General features: G+C 34.6%; 1 protein-coding gene across 1 annotated transcript; it reads right to left on the reverse strand.

The window, feature by feature from the left end:
• Positions 1–299: 299 nt before the first annotated feature.
• On the reverse strand, positions 300–10,945 carry LOC139686962 (divergent protein kinase domain 2A-like). The gene is made up of 6 exons (XM_071583993.1): positions 10,667–10,945; positions 9,607–9,846; positions 9,326–9,516; positions 6,808–7,120; positions 3,488–3,624; positions 300–610 (listed from the first exon to the last, which is right to left on the reverse strand). The coding sequence occupies exons 1-6, from the start codon at positions 10,830–10,832 to the stop codon at positions 413–415; spliced, it is 1,245 nt and encodes a 414-aa protein (XP_071440094.1). The 5' UTR covers positions 10,833–10,945; the 3' UTR covers positions 300–412.
• Between the last annotated feature and the right edge of the window lie 1,446 nt (positions 10,946–12,391).

Here is a 12,391-nt window from a genome sequence, read left to right on the forward strand (position 1 = left end):
ACAATATCATAAACCAAGTGAAAATTTTTCAGGAGTACAGCTTCCACAATGAAATATCTCTTACCAGAACCCAAATATGTACTAACTTCATACACAAGATTATCCCTGCAATTTCTTCACATAAAGATAACTACACAAAATTGATGATACAATAAATGTAGCTTGCTTGGTCAAAATAAGAAAGTGACCAACTCTGAGGGCATTCTCTTTGATACAAAGAAAGAGCTTATAGGTACTTAACTACTAATACCTTGTGCTGATTAATTAAAAATAGTGTGGAAGTAATGGTGCAGTTAAAATGTACACATACAGAAATAATGATAGCTACATTGCTCATAAGAAATATTCATAGCATTACCATCACACCTACCAAATATATGGAGCTAGTTTGAGACAGAAATGATATATTTCATCACAAGTAATAGGCTAGGTGCTCCAATAGTTGCTGCAACTCCAGGGCAATGGATTCACGGGACTGGTTGGCATCTGTTGGCTGCATACACTCCTTCAAAAGGAAATCTAACTGTGAATGATATTCATTCTGCCTAACTTTCTCAGGAAATGGTCTCAAAAGCCCCTCTTGTAGGTAAGGTGAGGGCCCAAATAATTGCTGCAATGATTAAGCGGATAGTGTCAAAAGAAGTTCAATAAGGAAATTTCTATGTGACCCAGTAAAAACACATGAAACGCACAAAATATTTCGAAGATGGTCCACCAATTATCCATAATTTACAGAGAATTAATATTACAATCAAAAATCAAAGCCTCACCAAAAGCCAGTGCAATATTTACAATAAAAAACAGGGCTGTTCGAATAATGTTCAATGCATCTTTAGTGCATGCCTTCATTCTCTCTTTAAAAAGCTGCACATTCTGCCTCTTCCACATGTGTGGTGTGCACCACACATGCCCAGCACAATTTTCTCTTTGACCTTTCCGAATGCATCCTTACCCATAATTCCTTCTCCTTTCAAAATAAATTCTTCTTGCAAATTAAGTGTTGTGCCATAGGCAGCAGGTTAAGCCCTTCCTCTGCAAACCTCTTTCTTGGTCTCGCAGAGAAAAAATTCCTTTTAATACCATCCCTGAAACCTCTATTGTGGCTCAGATATATCAATGATATTTTCCTTCTCTGGCCACATGGTACTGATTCCCTGAAAACTTTCATTTCCGACCTCAATGCTTCGTCCTCTGTCTCCTTCAATTCTAAGGTTTCCTCCTCCCAAACGTATAATTAATAGACCAAAAATTTCACACCTCTGTGCATATAAAACCCACCACAAACAACAATACTTCAAGTATAACAGTTGCCATCCATATCACACCAAATGCTCCATTCCTTATTCCCTGTCCATAAGAGGACACAGAATCTGCAATGACCCCGACTGCCTCGATAATTTCCTCTCAAATCTACACTGTTCCCTCCTCAAACAAGGTTATCCTGAGTCCCTCCTTAACAAAAGGATCCAAAGACATGCCTACACTCCCAAACCTTCCTCCACCGCGGAAATCCACCCTCTTTCAATTTGCCCCACATACTTCCCTGACCTAGTATCTGAGATTAATCCTAAAAACCATAACCCTACCACCAACCTTTTTCCAAAATGTTCCCCAGTTACTTTCAAATGCCCTGCCAACTTATCAGATCTTCTCAAATCAAAATATCAATATTAATTAATATTCCAAATTAAAAATGGAAACAGAACATATGAAATACAGTATTTGTTACAGGCCAGATTATGGTACAAAATGATAAAGGATAGCAGTAGTCATTAAATAGACCTTGCAGCATCCGTGAAGAAAATTTCCCCAATGAGAATAAGGAACAACATATTGGCATGTACAGATATCCACACAGCAATAATTAGCATTCCAAAATTCTTCAGGTATTTTTAATAACATTTTTTAAGGGATCCTGGTAAGATAAAAAATAGGTCAATACAATCAAAACTGTAGCATCTCTCATGATCTGGCTTGTAGGCAAGTAGTAAGTGTAATTTTGTGCATTATATCTAATTTCAAAGAGTGCTTCATACCTTGTGTTATGTGAAGGTACTCTGACAGATAGAGCAATTAGGAATTCTAAGGAATCAATCTTGTAAAGCAGTTATTTATAGATAAAGTTATGTTATTAATTTGTCTATGATTATGCAAGGAGGAAATAATTAGTAGATGTTACATTTCATGATAGCTACAGAGATCTTTGTGAAAAATGAATTTGAATGCACAAAATTGAATGTGATCTTGTATAAAAATTTTCTTTGAACGGGTTCCATTGTATCAATATGGAGTTTGTAGTGAGGTGTACAAACAGTATAGAAGTATTCACAGAGGGGACCTAACAAATGAGATGAACAGAACTTAAACCCATTATCTTACCATTTTTCTTGAGAGCTACTCCCTCAAAAATACCATTTATTTTGAAAAAATACTCCACTGATAAATATGCTATAACTTCTAAAGTTTATTATTTATTTCACTAATTTTTTTTAATTTCTAGATTAATATTTTGCCAATCATAATTTGTTGTTATAAGTTCCTGTTTTTTCTAATTGAACAGTATTATTAACAATTATAAAGAGTTTGCAAATTACAAACAATTTTTGTGAGCATATTTTATGAAATTATTTTAATTTTTCATTGAATTCTTATTTCTAACTATATCTTCTTTCATTCTTGAAAGTTGCATTTAAATCCTATTAAGGGTTCTGGAGATATTTCACAATATATCTGGTAAAATTTTGAAAAAAAATTTTACTGTCATTGGCATTTTCCCCAAACTTGAATAGTCTCTTTCAATATTTTTTTATATTTTTCCTAAATTTCACTTAACCTGAATTCTTATTATTGGAAACTATATAATACAATGACAATTCTTTATAAATAATAAGTTTTATCATTTAACATAAGTGATCATCATTTAATTAAACTGTCAAAAATATTTTTTTTAAGTCAACAGCAAACAAAAGAAAAGGAATAGGGTCTAATGCCATTATAATATCATTTATAAATAAGTTAAATAATAGTGGACCCAGATGGGATCCTTGGGGAATTACTGATAATGGATAGAAACATTTACTATTAGATGCATTAATATTTACAACAAGTTCACTGTTGGTCAAATAACTTTCCATCCAATGTCCAAATATTATACATCAAAATATGTCTGATATTTTTAAAATTTCCTTTTTATACTCTTCAAATTGTTTAAAAAAATTGGAATATATGAAAAAAGTAGTAATCTAAAATTACTAAGAAAAAGTGTCAACATTTATTTGCAAAAAAAATATTTTGACTTTGAAATATGTATTGTGTTTATAAATAAATTGAGAAAATTTTACTTAGCTTTATTATCTTTCCACATTACGATTAAATTTCACATAATTAAGACTTCCATAGGTCAATTATATCAAACAAAAAACCCCAATTATGATAAAGCACCCATAAGATTTAAAGGAATATGGTATAGCACCACAGAGATACCTACATTGCATACTGCGAAATAGTTGTGGTCACTCAAATGGTGACTGCAAATGTCATATGCTGAGAAAACAAAGCAGGAACCATCTGGACAATCATCTTGGAGTCTGCTTAAGTGAGTTTCATGCCACTGAGTTGATTCATCTAAAAATAAACAAAACAGAACATCATAAGAAATATTTATGTTAACCAGTGTATTCATGAACTATTAAGTGTTTTGTTTATGGAAATGGGATAATGAATTCATGAAAGGAATTCAAATTCTTGAAATGTTCTGGTTATAAGATTAATCAAATGTCATCAATAATTTCTTCATAATAATAATAATACTTTATTCATTTTGAAAAAGGATGCAACCATATTAAATGAAGGTTGTCACAAAATAATTCATCAAATGAGTTAAGTGGGAGAGCAAGTAACCACGTATATACCCTAGTCTTGAAACTCTGGATAGAATCCAATTTCAACTGAGTAGGCAGATAATTATACAGTTGTTTGTTCATATTATGAAATGTGATGTAAGTTGATAACATTCTACAATAAGTAATCTACAATCTACACAAACAGCATCTCCTCAATTTCAATGGAAGCCTACATAATTTGAAATGAAACCATACAGTCAGTATTTATCTATGAATTTAATAATACCTTTTTGCCATACTATACAATGTCTTAGGTCATTTCAGATGTTTCCTAAAAAATATGACACGCTAAATCAAAAATAAAGTTAGTGGGGATCCATGGGTTAATTCATAAAATTTTAAAAATAGAGTTAGTTTTGCTCATTAAGGCATCATCAAGTACACTTAAATAAAATCAAAAACTGCACTGAAACAAAAATTCTGTTCAGCTATATATGTAGCAGTAGGAAAGGATGGAGAAGAGATTTAGGGTGGAAGTTAGAAATGGTGCTACCGGCCTTCTACTACTCAAGTTGGGTTGATTTCTACTATTGCTTTATCTACAATGGTACAGGCAGAAACACAAAGATTTTCCATAATTGCATCTGCAGGTTCACAATGAGATGTCACTCTGGCCAAATTTTCTTCATGAGATCCACACAATGAAGAAGATTTAAAATCTTCAACTGCAGAATACTTGCAGCAGATTCTAGTCAAGTGAAGAAGTAGACCTAGGAGCAGAAAGAAATAACAACAGCAGGTTCTGTGGGAGCACAGTGCAACTGAAAGGCTATTTTTCTGTTTGGCAGTATCTACAGACCTCACACAATTCCCAAAAATTGATTTGGAGAAAGAAATGCAAATACATTTTGGAGGCCACCTTTTTTTAATCGACTGAGCCATTATGCTTGTATTTTTGTCTTAAAATGCATTAAACCATAAACACAGCCAGTAGTTGGTAGGAGCTGGTCAGTAGCCCAATGCTCTACCCCTGGACTACCGTGACCCACACTTAAATTGCATTATCAAAAAAATTTTTCCTTCATATAAATGCTGTCGTGAATTTTTGAAATACAATTCACATTGTTCATAATCAGATTTAGCCAATGGTTTTCACCATGGAAAACACAGCTTTTCTAGATTTTTCTCTGATTGTATTTTGTACACCACTTTTGGAGCAAAGTTGTCAAAGCAGACCCAGGTGAAAAGATTCTATCAATGCATTATTAACTCCTATGAGTTATTGGTTAAAAATTTATCATCAGGTAGTTTGCTTGGCATCCAAACAATTGTAATTTAAACTATTCAAATACAAATACAGAAGCAACACCTTTAAGAAAAGAAAGAAAACATGTTAGCCATTCACTTCAGCATTAGTGATAGGGATCACACTGCTTTTCAACACACACTAGCATTTCAATATTTTACTTTGTTTGATGGGTCCAAACATGCTGTATACTAGAAAGAACACAATGAATACTCGTAGTCACTGGCTGTTATTGTTTTCTTCCCCCTCATCTCAGCTAATCCTCCATGTTCGAGGAGAGGCAAAAAAGTTGTGAGAGTTGCTATCAGAGAGAAATTACACTTGCGCTACACCTAGATAACTGAGGTTCTTGACTTGATGTGGTTTGTGGTCACTTTTAGGCTTTACAAGCGATACTGGAAGACAATGAGCCAGATCAAGTTAGGAAAAATCAGATATGTACAGTGTCCTGCCAAAAAAACTCCCAAATCCACATCTGACTGATAGAAATGATACCCTTGCTTGGTGTTGAAGATTAAGATCTCTAATGGATGAATATCAGTTGAGGCATGATGTTGAGTGAACTCGTCAGCATGTCCATTCACAGGGGAGAAGAGGGGTGTGCCTCCCTCTCACAATTTATATAAAATAAAACCGGAGCAAATTGGTATGAATAATAAGGTGACTGATTAAGCTGCTTTTCTTGTGCTTTGCATACATATTAAAAACTTCTACAAAAGATGGAGAGGCACTAGACAATGGTACGTTTTAATGAGCCATAATGCCTAGGGCGGCTCATTAAGTGCTAAATCCAGTAGAAGCCTTGATGCAGACATGCACAGTTTGATGACAAAGTCAAGGCTGACTCCAAAGAAGAGAACATTCTAAGTTGAGCATAGCAGGGCTTGTATTTAGAGGGCAATTATGGGAGCAGCAGATCACCATGTGCGAGAAATGTGGCTTCTGATTACACAGCTTAACCTTCCTACTATTTGTCTGTAAATATGGCTCTAGTCAAATGAGATACACATTCAGAAAAATTTGCCAAAAACTGTGGATTCCATCTCTTTAATAGAAACTTGCAACAGACCTCATGATAATTCCAATAACTTGTGGCAGTGCAACAATCCACTGGAGCCAAATGAGAACGGTAGGGAGTAGAGCAGAAACCACCATCATATTTTAAGAACCCTCAAATATGCAACCCTTCCTTCCTTTCTTTCTTCATTTTTAAGAATGTACAACTGACTGTCTAGATTAAGTATCTGTGACAAAAATATGCCATGAATATCTTTTTCTAAACCCAATCATCTACTAACAATATTGAAGATTATCCAAAAGTTAATATACCTAAAGCTAATAGCTGGCATAAGATATATATTTACTTAAATATCAAAGTTTTATCAACAAAATGACAGTCATCAGGGAGAAAAGTTATGGAGTGTTTGATACGTTTCGATGGCAAGAAGACAGTGCAAAGCCACTTACTTTTCAAAAATTCTTTAAAATTTATCTAACATTAACCTTCACACATGTTGTATGGCAACTGTACCAACTAAAGCATAGACTGATAAGGAAAACAAACAGAATTTATAACAACAAATTATAGAAAATAATTTCATTACAAAGCATTATTATGTACATATAATTGAATAAAGGGCTAACAAAAATTATATTTACCAGTTTGAGAAATCCTCTTGTCCACAAGAATGGTATCTTCTAAATCTACAAATTTTAGATGAATTCCTTTGATATCTTCCATTACAACTACATTATCAGGAGAAATGTCCACCAGATAAAGTCTGAATACTGAATCACCATGAGTAAATCGATGGGCAGCCGTCAGGGCTTGGGATGCAAGCAAAGCCCTTTTTTCCCACGACAAATTGTATGCAACTGCCGACAGAGGCTCCCCACAATATTCTTCAGCTACTAGCCTCCCACAGGCTCCAAGATACTCTGGAAAAGGCCAGCCACCCTGAGATGGAAATAACTGAAAAAGAAAATAAGGCTTCACTTCACACTTGACTAGGAAATCCACATATTGCTATTCCTACCATATACTTATTTTTCTGCAAGTACTCTCACTTAAAATGTATAACTTTCACATCAAATGGTAGATGAATTAAAAGGGTTGATATGCACACGGCCCTTTGCTGATATTTGAACTAGGGACAGGTAAAAGGATATTCATTATAACAGGGACCCTGGAAACCTGCAATTGAGCTAAGATAAATGATATTTTGGCTAGAGGACAATAAGCGATTTTATCTGGTGGATAGGCATGTGTTTGTATGGCATTTTTCTCCTGGGAAATTGACTGAAAAAATGAGCAATGAAAACCCTCCATGAAATAGTGATGGGTATCTATTACCATCCTTCAAAACCATTATTCTGGCCTCAGAAATTCTAGCTTAAAATATATTTTAAAAATTGAATGAAAGGTTTATGTTGTACATAATCTCTCCTGAATTAAGTGGTTAGTCAATCCCCATTTGACAGGGAGAGAAGGCACACCATTCATGCAGTTTTGCTCATGCTCAAAGAGGCCAAAGTGAGGGAACTATTGGGAATATTCGTAATACAAATTAATACCTACTACTGATATTTATCAACTTTGTGACAACTGTTTCTGTCAGGAATGTGGAAAGTTCTGGATCGATGAAGTTTTGAAAATGAGAAATAATGGGATTTTGGAGCCCGACAAAGAAGAGAAAAAACCTTGGATTTGCAACCTTATGTGCCCTGCACTGTAAAATCAGTCTAATCAATAACAGATGCATTCTGCACTTATGCACTCTGCTGCATATGGGGATCGGGATGGTGGGGTGGCTAACGTACAGGCTTCCCACCGAGAGGGCTCAGGTTCAAATACCGGAGGCGGCAGATATTTTTCAGTGGTATCCCAATCCCTACTTGAGATGCTTTGTGGAGAGTACTTTGCGTGAGTACGACATCCGTCGAATGGGACGTTGAACTGCAGACCCCTTGGTGCCTTTTGACAAGAGTAGGCTAATGCTGATGCCAGGTTTCTCTCCATCCTTCCTTTCCTATCCATTCCTAATAGCGCAAATGACCAAAGCTGTTGGTTGCCTCCCCTAAAGCCACTACTGCTACTGCTGCATATTTTGTGGATTACAAAAAAAAGAAGTTGAGAATTTGAGGTTCTAGAATTTCTTTTTAGAACATTAAACATTGGGCAAGTAGATAGGTTTTAAGGGAGTTAGAAAGTATGCAAAACTAAAGAATTAGTTATCATATGATACAGATGTGGTCTAAGGATTTTTGCATCATTTTTGTTAGGGCATATGAGTTCAGTAGTGAATAGTCTCAGGGTATATTACATACCTATCCTAACCCGGTAGATTACTATTAATCATTATTTTAATGGGTGTTTGACTTTATTTATTTTTAAAAAATAGGAACACTTAGGTAAATTTTACACTAAAAAACTGAATAATTTTCAAAATTTGCTGACTCATTTTTATAACTCTTTAAAATAACACACATACCAACAATGTGAACGTTTTTATACTGTCAAAAGTTGGAGACAATCATTCAAATGAGACATTCGTATTCTCATGACTCGCCTCTCTTTTTTTTTATATCTTATAACATGTTTATTTGTTATGTGCAATTCTACTGGGTATATACACAATACTATTATTATTTTTCAAAATGTTGGAGAAGGATGTTTAAATATTACTTGATTCTCACCCTCTGAAATGGCACCTGGTTTGGTCACTCCACTTGCAACATCCTAGGGCCACCCTTGCACTACATACAATTAAAGGATTTACAGAGTGTAGGATAAATTGCAACCATCTCCATAAATTTTATCAAACAATTTTAAAAATAAGTTGATGGCATGGAAGGCCCCTCTTCCAATGGGCCAAACTCACTGGAATTTAAGGACTCTACTTCATTTATCAATTTTGGGGTATGATTTGACAGTGTCTGGTATCTGGCTAAGATGTACAATTTATTCTCATAATACTGTGACACCAACTTGAAACTTTTGGCAAAGAATAATATAAAGGTATAACCTGTACGTAAACATGTATGTGGTTCTATTTTAATATTTTACCCTAGTCCGTAAAATACCATGGGGGAAAAGTTGCACAGAAAATCAATGTGAGAAGCACACTGCTCAAGAAAGCATCAAATACCAGAAAAAAACCAAAACATAATTACTCACTTGAAGAATGATGGGCTCAGGGTTGATATGAAGAAGTGACCAAATATGGAGCAGAGCGGCAAGTCCACCACTTCTTACATCAAAGTCAGAATCTATGGACAATCTGTTCAGGAATTCATCCAGGATGTGACTACCATTTTCTTCATCAATCTCAGAATCTGGCGAGCAGAGCAAAAGCTTCATCATTGGAGCTGAAATAAACCGTTTAATTATAAAAGAGGATTCATCACTGCAGGTATAAATCATCAAGTGATCACCATATTCTAAAATAATTGGCTCACCACTAAAGTTTCCAGATAGCTTCTCTGCAATTAAAAGTAACAATGAATCAGGAGAAAGCTCATTCCAGTCTCTCACTCCAAACATCACCAAAAGTTTGTCAGCTTCAGAATCAAATTCCCTCAATTCCCAATCATGTCCAAGGTTCTTCAACATTATTTCCTGAGACTTGTCCAGCATTCCATAGAATACATTTTTAGCTCCGCTAAAAAATTTATTGTAATGTTCCCAAAGAGTTAAACCTAGAACAAAAGTAATCTCAGAATAAACATAAGCACATTCACCTGATATCGGCAACTAAGCCAACAGCTGGGTTCCATTAACACAAATCTATGGTCAACTCAAATCAATCCATTATCATGAATATCACAGTATGCTAACAATATCTATTTCATGCATGCTAACACGCTTCGATTTCCAACTTTTGGAGCAGTATAGTTATTGTAGTATAGTTATAAATAACAACCCGATTTATCAGATCACATAAATATATTAACACATAATAATTCTTTCAAAATGAGAGCATTATTGCCAAAAAATATTTGTCCTGTATTATCAACCATATAGTATTGTTTTTTATTGCTTATCTGGTTCTATGCAATATCGAACCTACTTTTTTCTGCAATGTGTCACTTGGTACGTTTTTATTGATCTTTTTTTATTTGAATATCTTTTTCAAGAAACATTGGCTATGTACCATAATTTTTTTGTTTAAAGGTGTGCTAGGGAGGTAGGTCTAATGTAATTGTAATATAACTGAACGCATTAAGTATTATTGGAAAGTCCCAATATTTTACCTTTCTATAAATCACTGCAGATATAAAATTATTACCCCATTCAAATAAACTACATGCTCGTGAAGTGAGGTTGAAAATAAATGCAAGTACAAAGGATTCCTAAAAACATCGGTTCAAATTCGTGTGGCTCTTTCATTGAAAATTTAACAAGTACAAAAGTGTTCAACTGTAAGCGTTTTTAAAAACTTCAATTTATTACATTTAAAAGTAGCCAACAGATGAGATGATTTGATTAAGTTTTAATTCAGAAAGCAAAATTACTAACTTTTGGATTTTCCAATTGACAGACGGCCTTTATACACAGATGAGCACAGTGTATTCCCATAGCAAAATGGACATCTGTCAACCGCCACTATGTCCTCAATGTTTGCATTTCTCCATATCTGGTACACTGCGCAGAATACTGCCACAAGTACCATATATTTCCACATAATTATGGTAAGTCACCCACGTAATCATGACAGCTGTGCAAAACTTATTTTAATTATCATCCATTGAGTATCTTAAATACTGGCTCCATAAATACATTTCCTTAATTTTATTTTTTGCCCTTTCGACGAGCTAAAACTGTAAAATAACTCAAATATGTTGGTGAAAACGCGCCTAAGATTACTCTGTGACCGAAATTACGAACACTTAAGTGACATGCGATATAACCAAATACAGATGCCGACAGTTAAAATCCAAAAATAATGTATCGATTTATGATATCAAAGTTACAAAATTTTATTTTGATCTGAATGATTAGCGACATTTTAAAATAGAATTTGCTCGTCTCATTCAAAATGTGGAAAATCCATTGCGCTCACAACTGAAGTGCAAATTACGTGATTCGCTCTTGCCTTAATTGGACTATTTTCAGCGCGCGTTATTTAAATTAGTTAGCTGACAGTTGCTACAGAAGTACAGTCTGTATGTAGCGATGCGAAGGTGGGCTACAAGTAGTCTAACAAATTCAATAATTTTCTCCATAGTTTTATTGCTTCAAAAAATCTTACAGGGGAACAAAGACGTCAAAGCTTAGTTGCATGAAAAAGTAACAAATAAATATGTAGGTACATTTTGAACATGCTTTGCCTTGAGAAACTAGGCCTCCAATCCCTTGTTGTAATTAATGAAAAAATGGCTTCTTCTAAAAAATAAAAGTTATACCCATATATAGTTATATATTTGGTATAAGACATACCAAAGTTTGTAACCCAATAATGAATAGAGATCGTATTTAAATTTAAAAATCCCAGGATACTGTGGTCATGCATGTTCATGTTAATTTTTCTCAATAGCATGTAGATTTGAAATGGAGGACTCTGCAGTCACTCATTAGGATTTACACTTATAAATACATATATGAACAATTTATCGGAGGATATACATGATCCATTGGATCAAGGCAAGGGAAGACTATTTTTTCAGCCAAACAATAAACAGGCATACCTTGCCTAAGGATTCAACTGAATTAGTATTTTGTGAGGCCAAGGCCTTTTAGAATTCCCTTGGGTTCAGGGTTATTACTGCATTTTAATAGGCATTGTGTCACCTATATTTCTATCCCTTTCCTACCCTTGCCTCACCTACCTGACATGCTACCCTCTATCACAGTCTCCAACATTCCATAGTCAATTAAAATTCTCTGCATCCATCTTTCCTGCCTCCTTTCGATGTCTCCCAACAATCCCCTCTCCTCACAACGTCTAGCATTTCATTTGTCTTCCTTTTTATTTCACCTTTTACATTCCTCTCCCTACCCACATTTCAAAATCCTTCAATCTACACCTCTCATCTTGCTTTAATGACCATGTTTCCATACCATAATGAACTATGCTCCACATCAGTGTCTGGAAAGTCTTTTCTTTACATCCTTACCCATTGTCCTCATCATCAATCCCCTCTTTCTGAATGCTTATTTGCCTAACACAATTCTTCTTGTCCCTACTACTTAAACTCTCTTGGCACAAAACACAGCCAAGACAGGCACATCACTCCACCCGTT

The sequence above is a fragment of the Hetaerina americana genome, unplaced genomic scaffold (assembly GCF_022747635.1).
Source record: "Hetaerina americana unplaced genomic scaffold, ioHetAmer1.1.p SCAF_1567, whole genome shotgun sequence".
In the NCBI taxonomy this organism is placed as follows: Eukaryota; Metazoa; Arthropoda; class Insecta; order Odonata; family Calopterygidae; genus Hetaerina; species Hetaerina americana.

What these genes read in the sequence shown, in the direction of transcription:
- LOC139686962 (XM_071583993.1), bottom strand. Translation starts at nt 10,832, where the DNA reads ATGTGGAAATATATGGTACTTGTGGCAGTATTCTGCGCAGTGTACCAG. An exon ending in GTCAATTGGAAAATCCAAAA is followed by an intron (nt 9,847 to 10,666) that starts GTTAGTAATTTT and finishes CTTTTGTTCTAG; the next exon opens with GTTTAACTCTTTGGGAACAT. An exon ending in GCTATCTGGAAACTTTAGTG is followed by an intron (nt 9,517 to 9,606) that starts GTGAGCCAATTA and finishes GGTTTATTTCAG; the next exon opens with CTCCAATGATGAAGCTTTTG.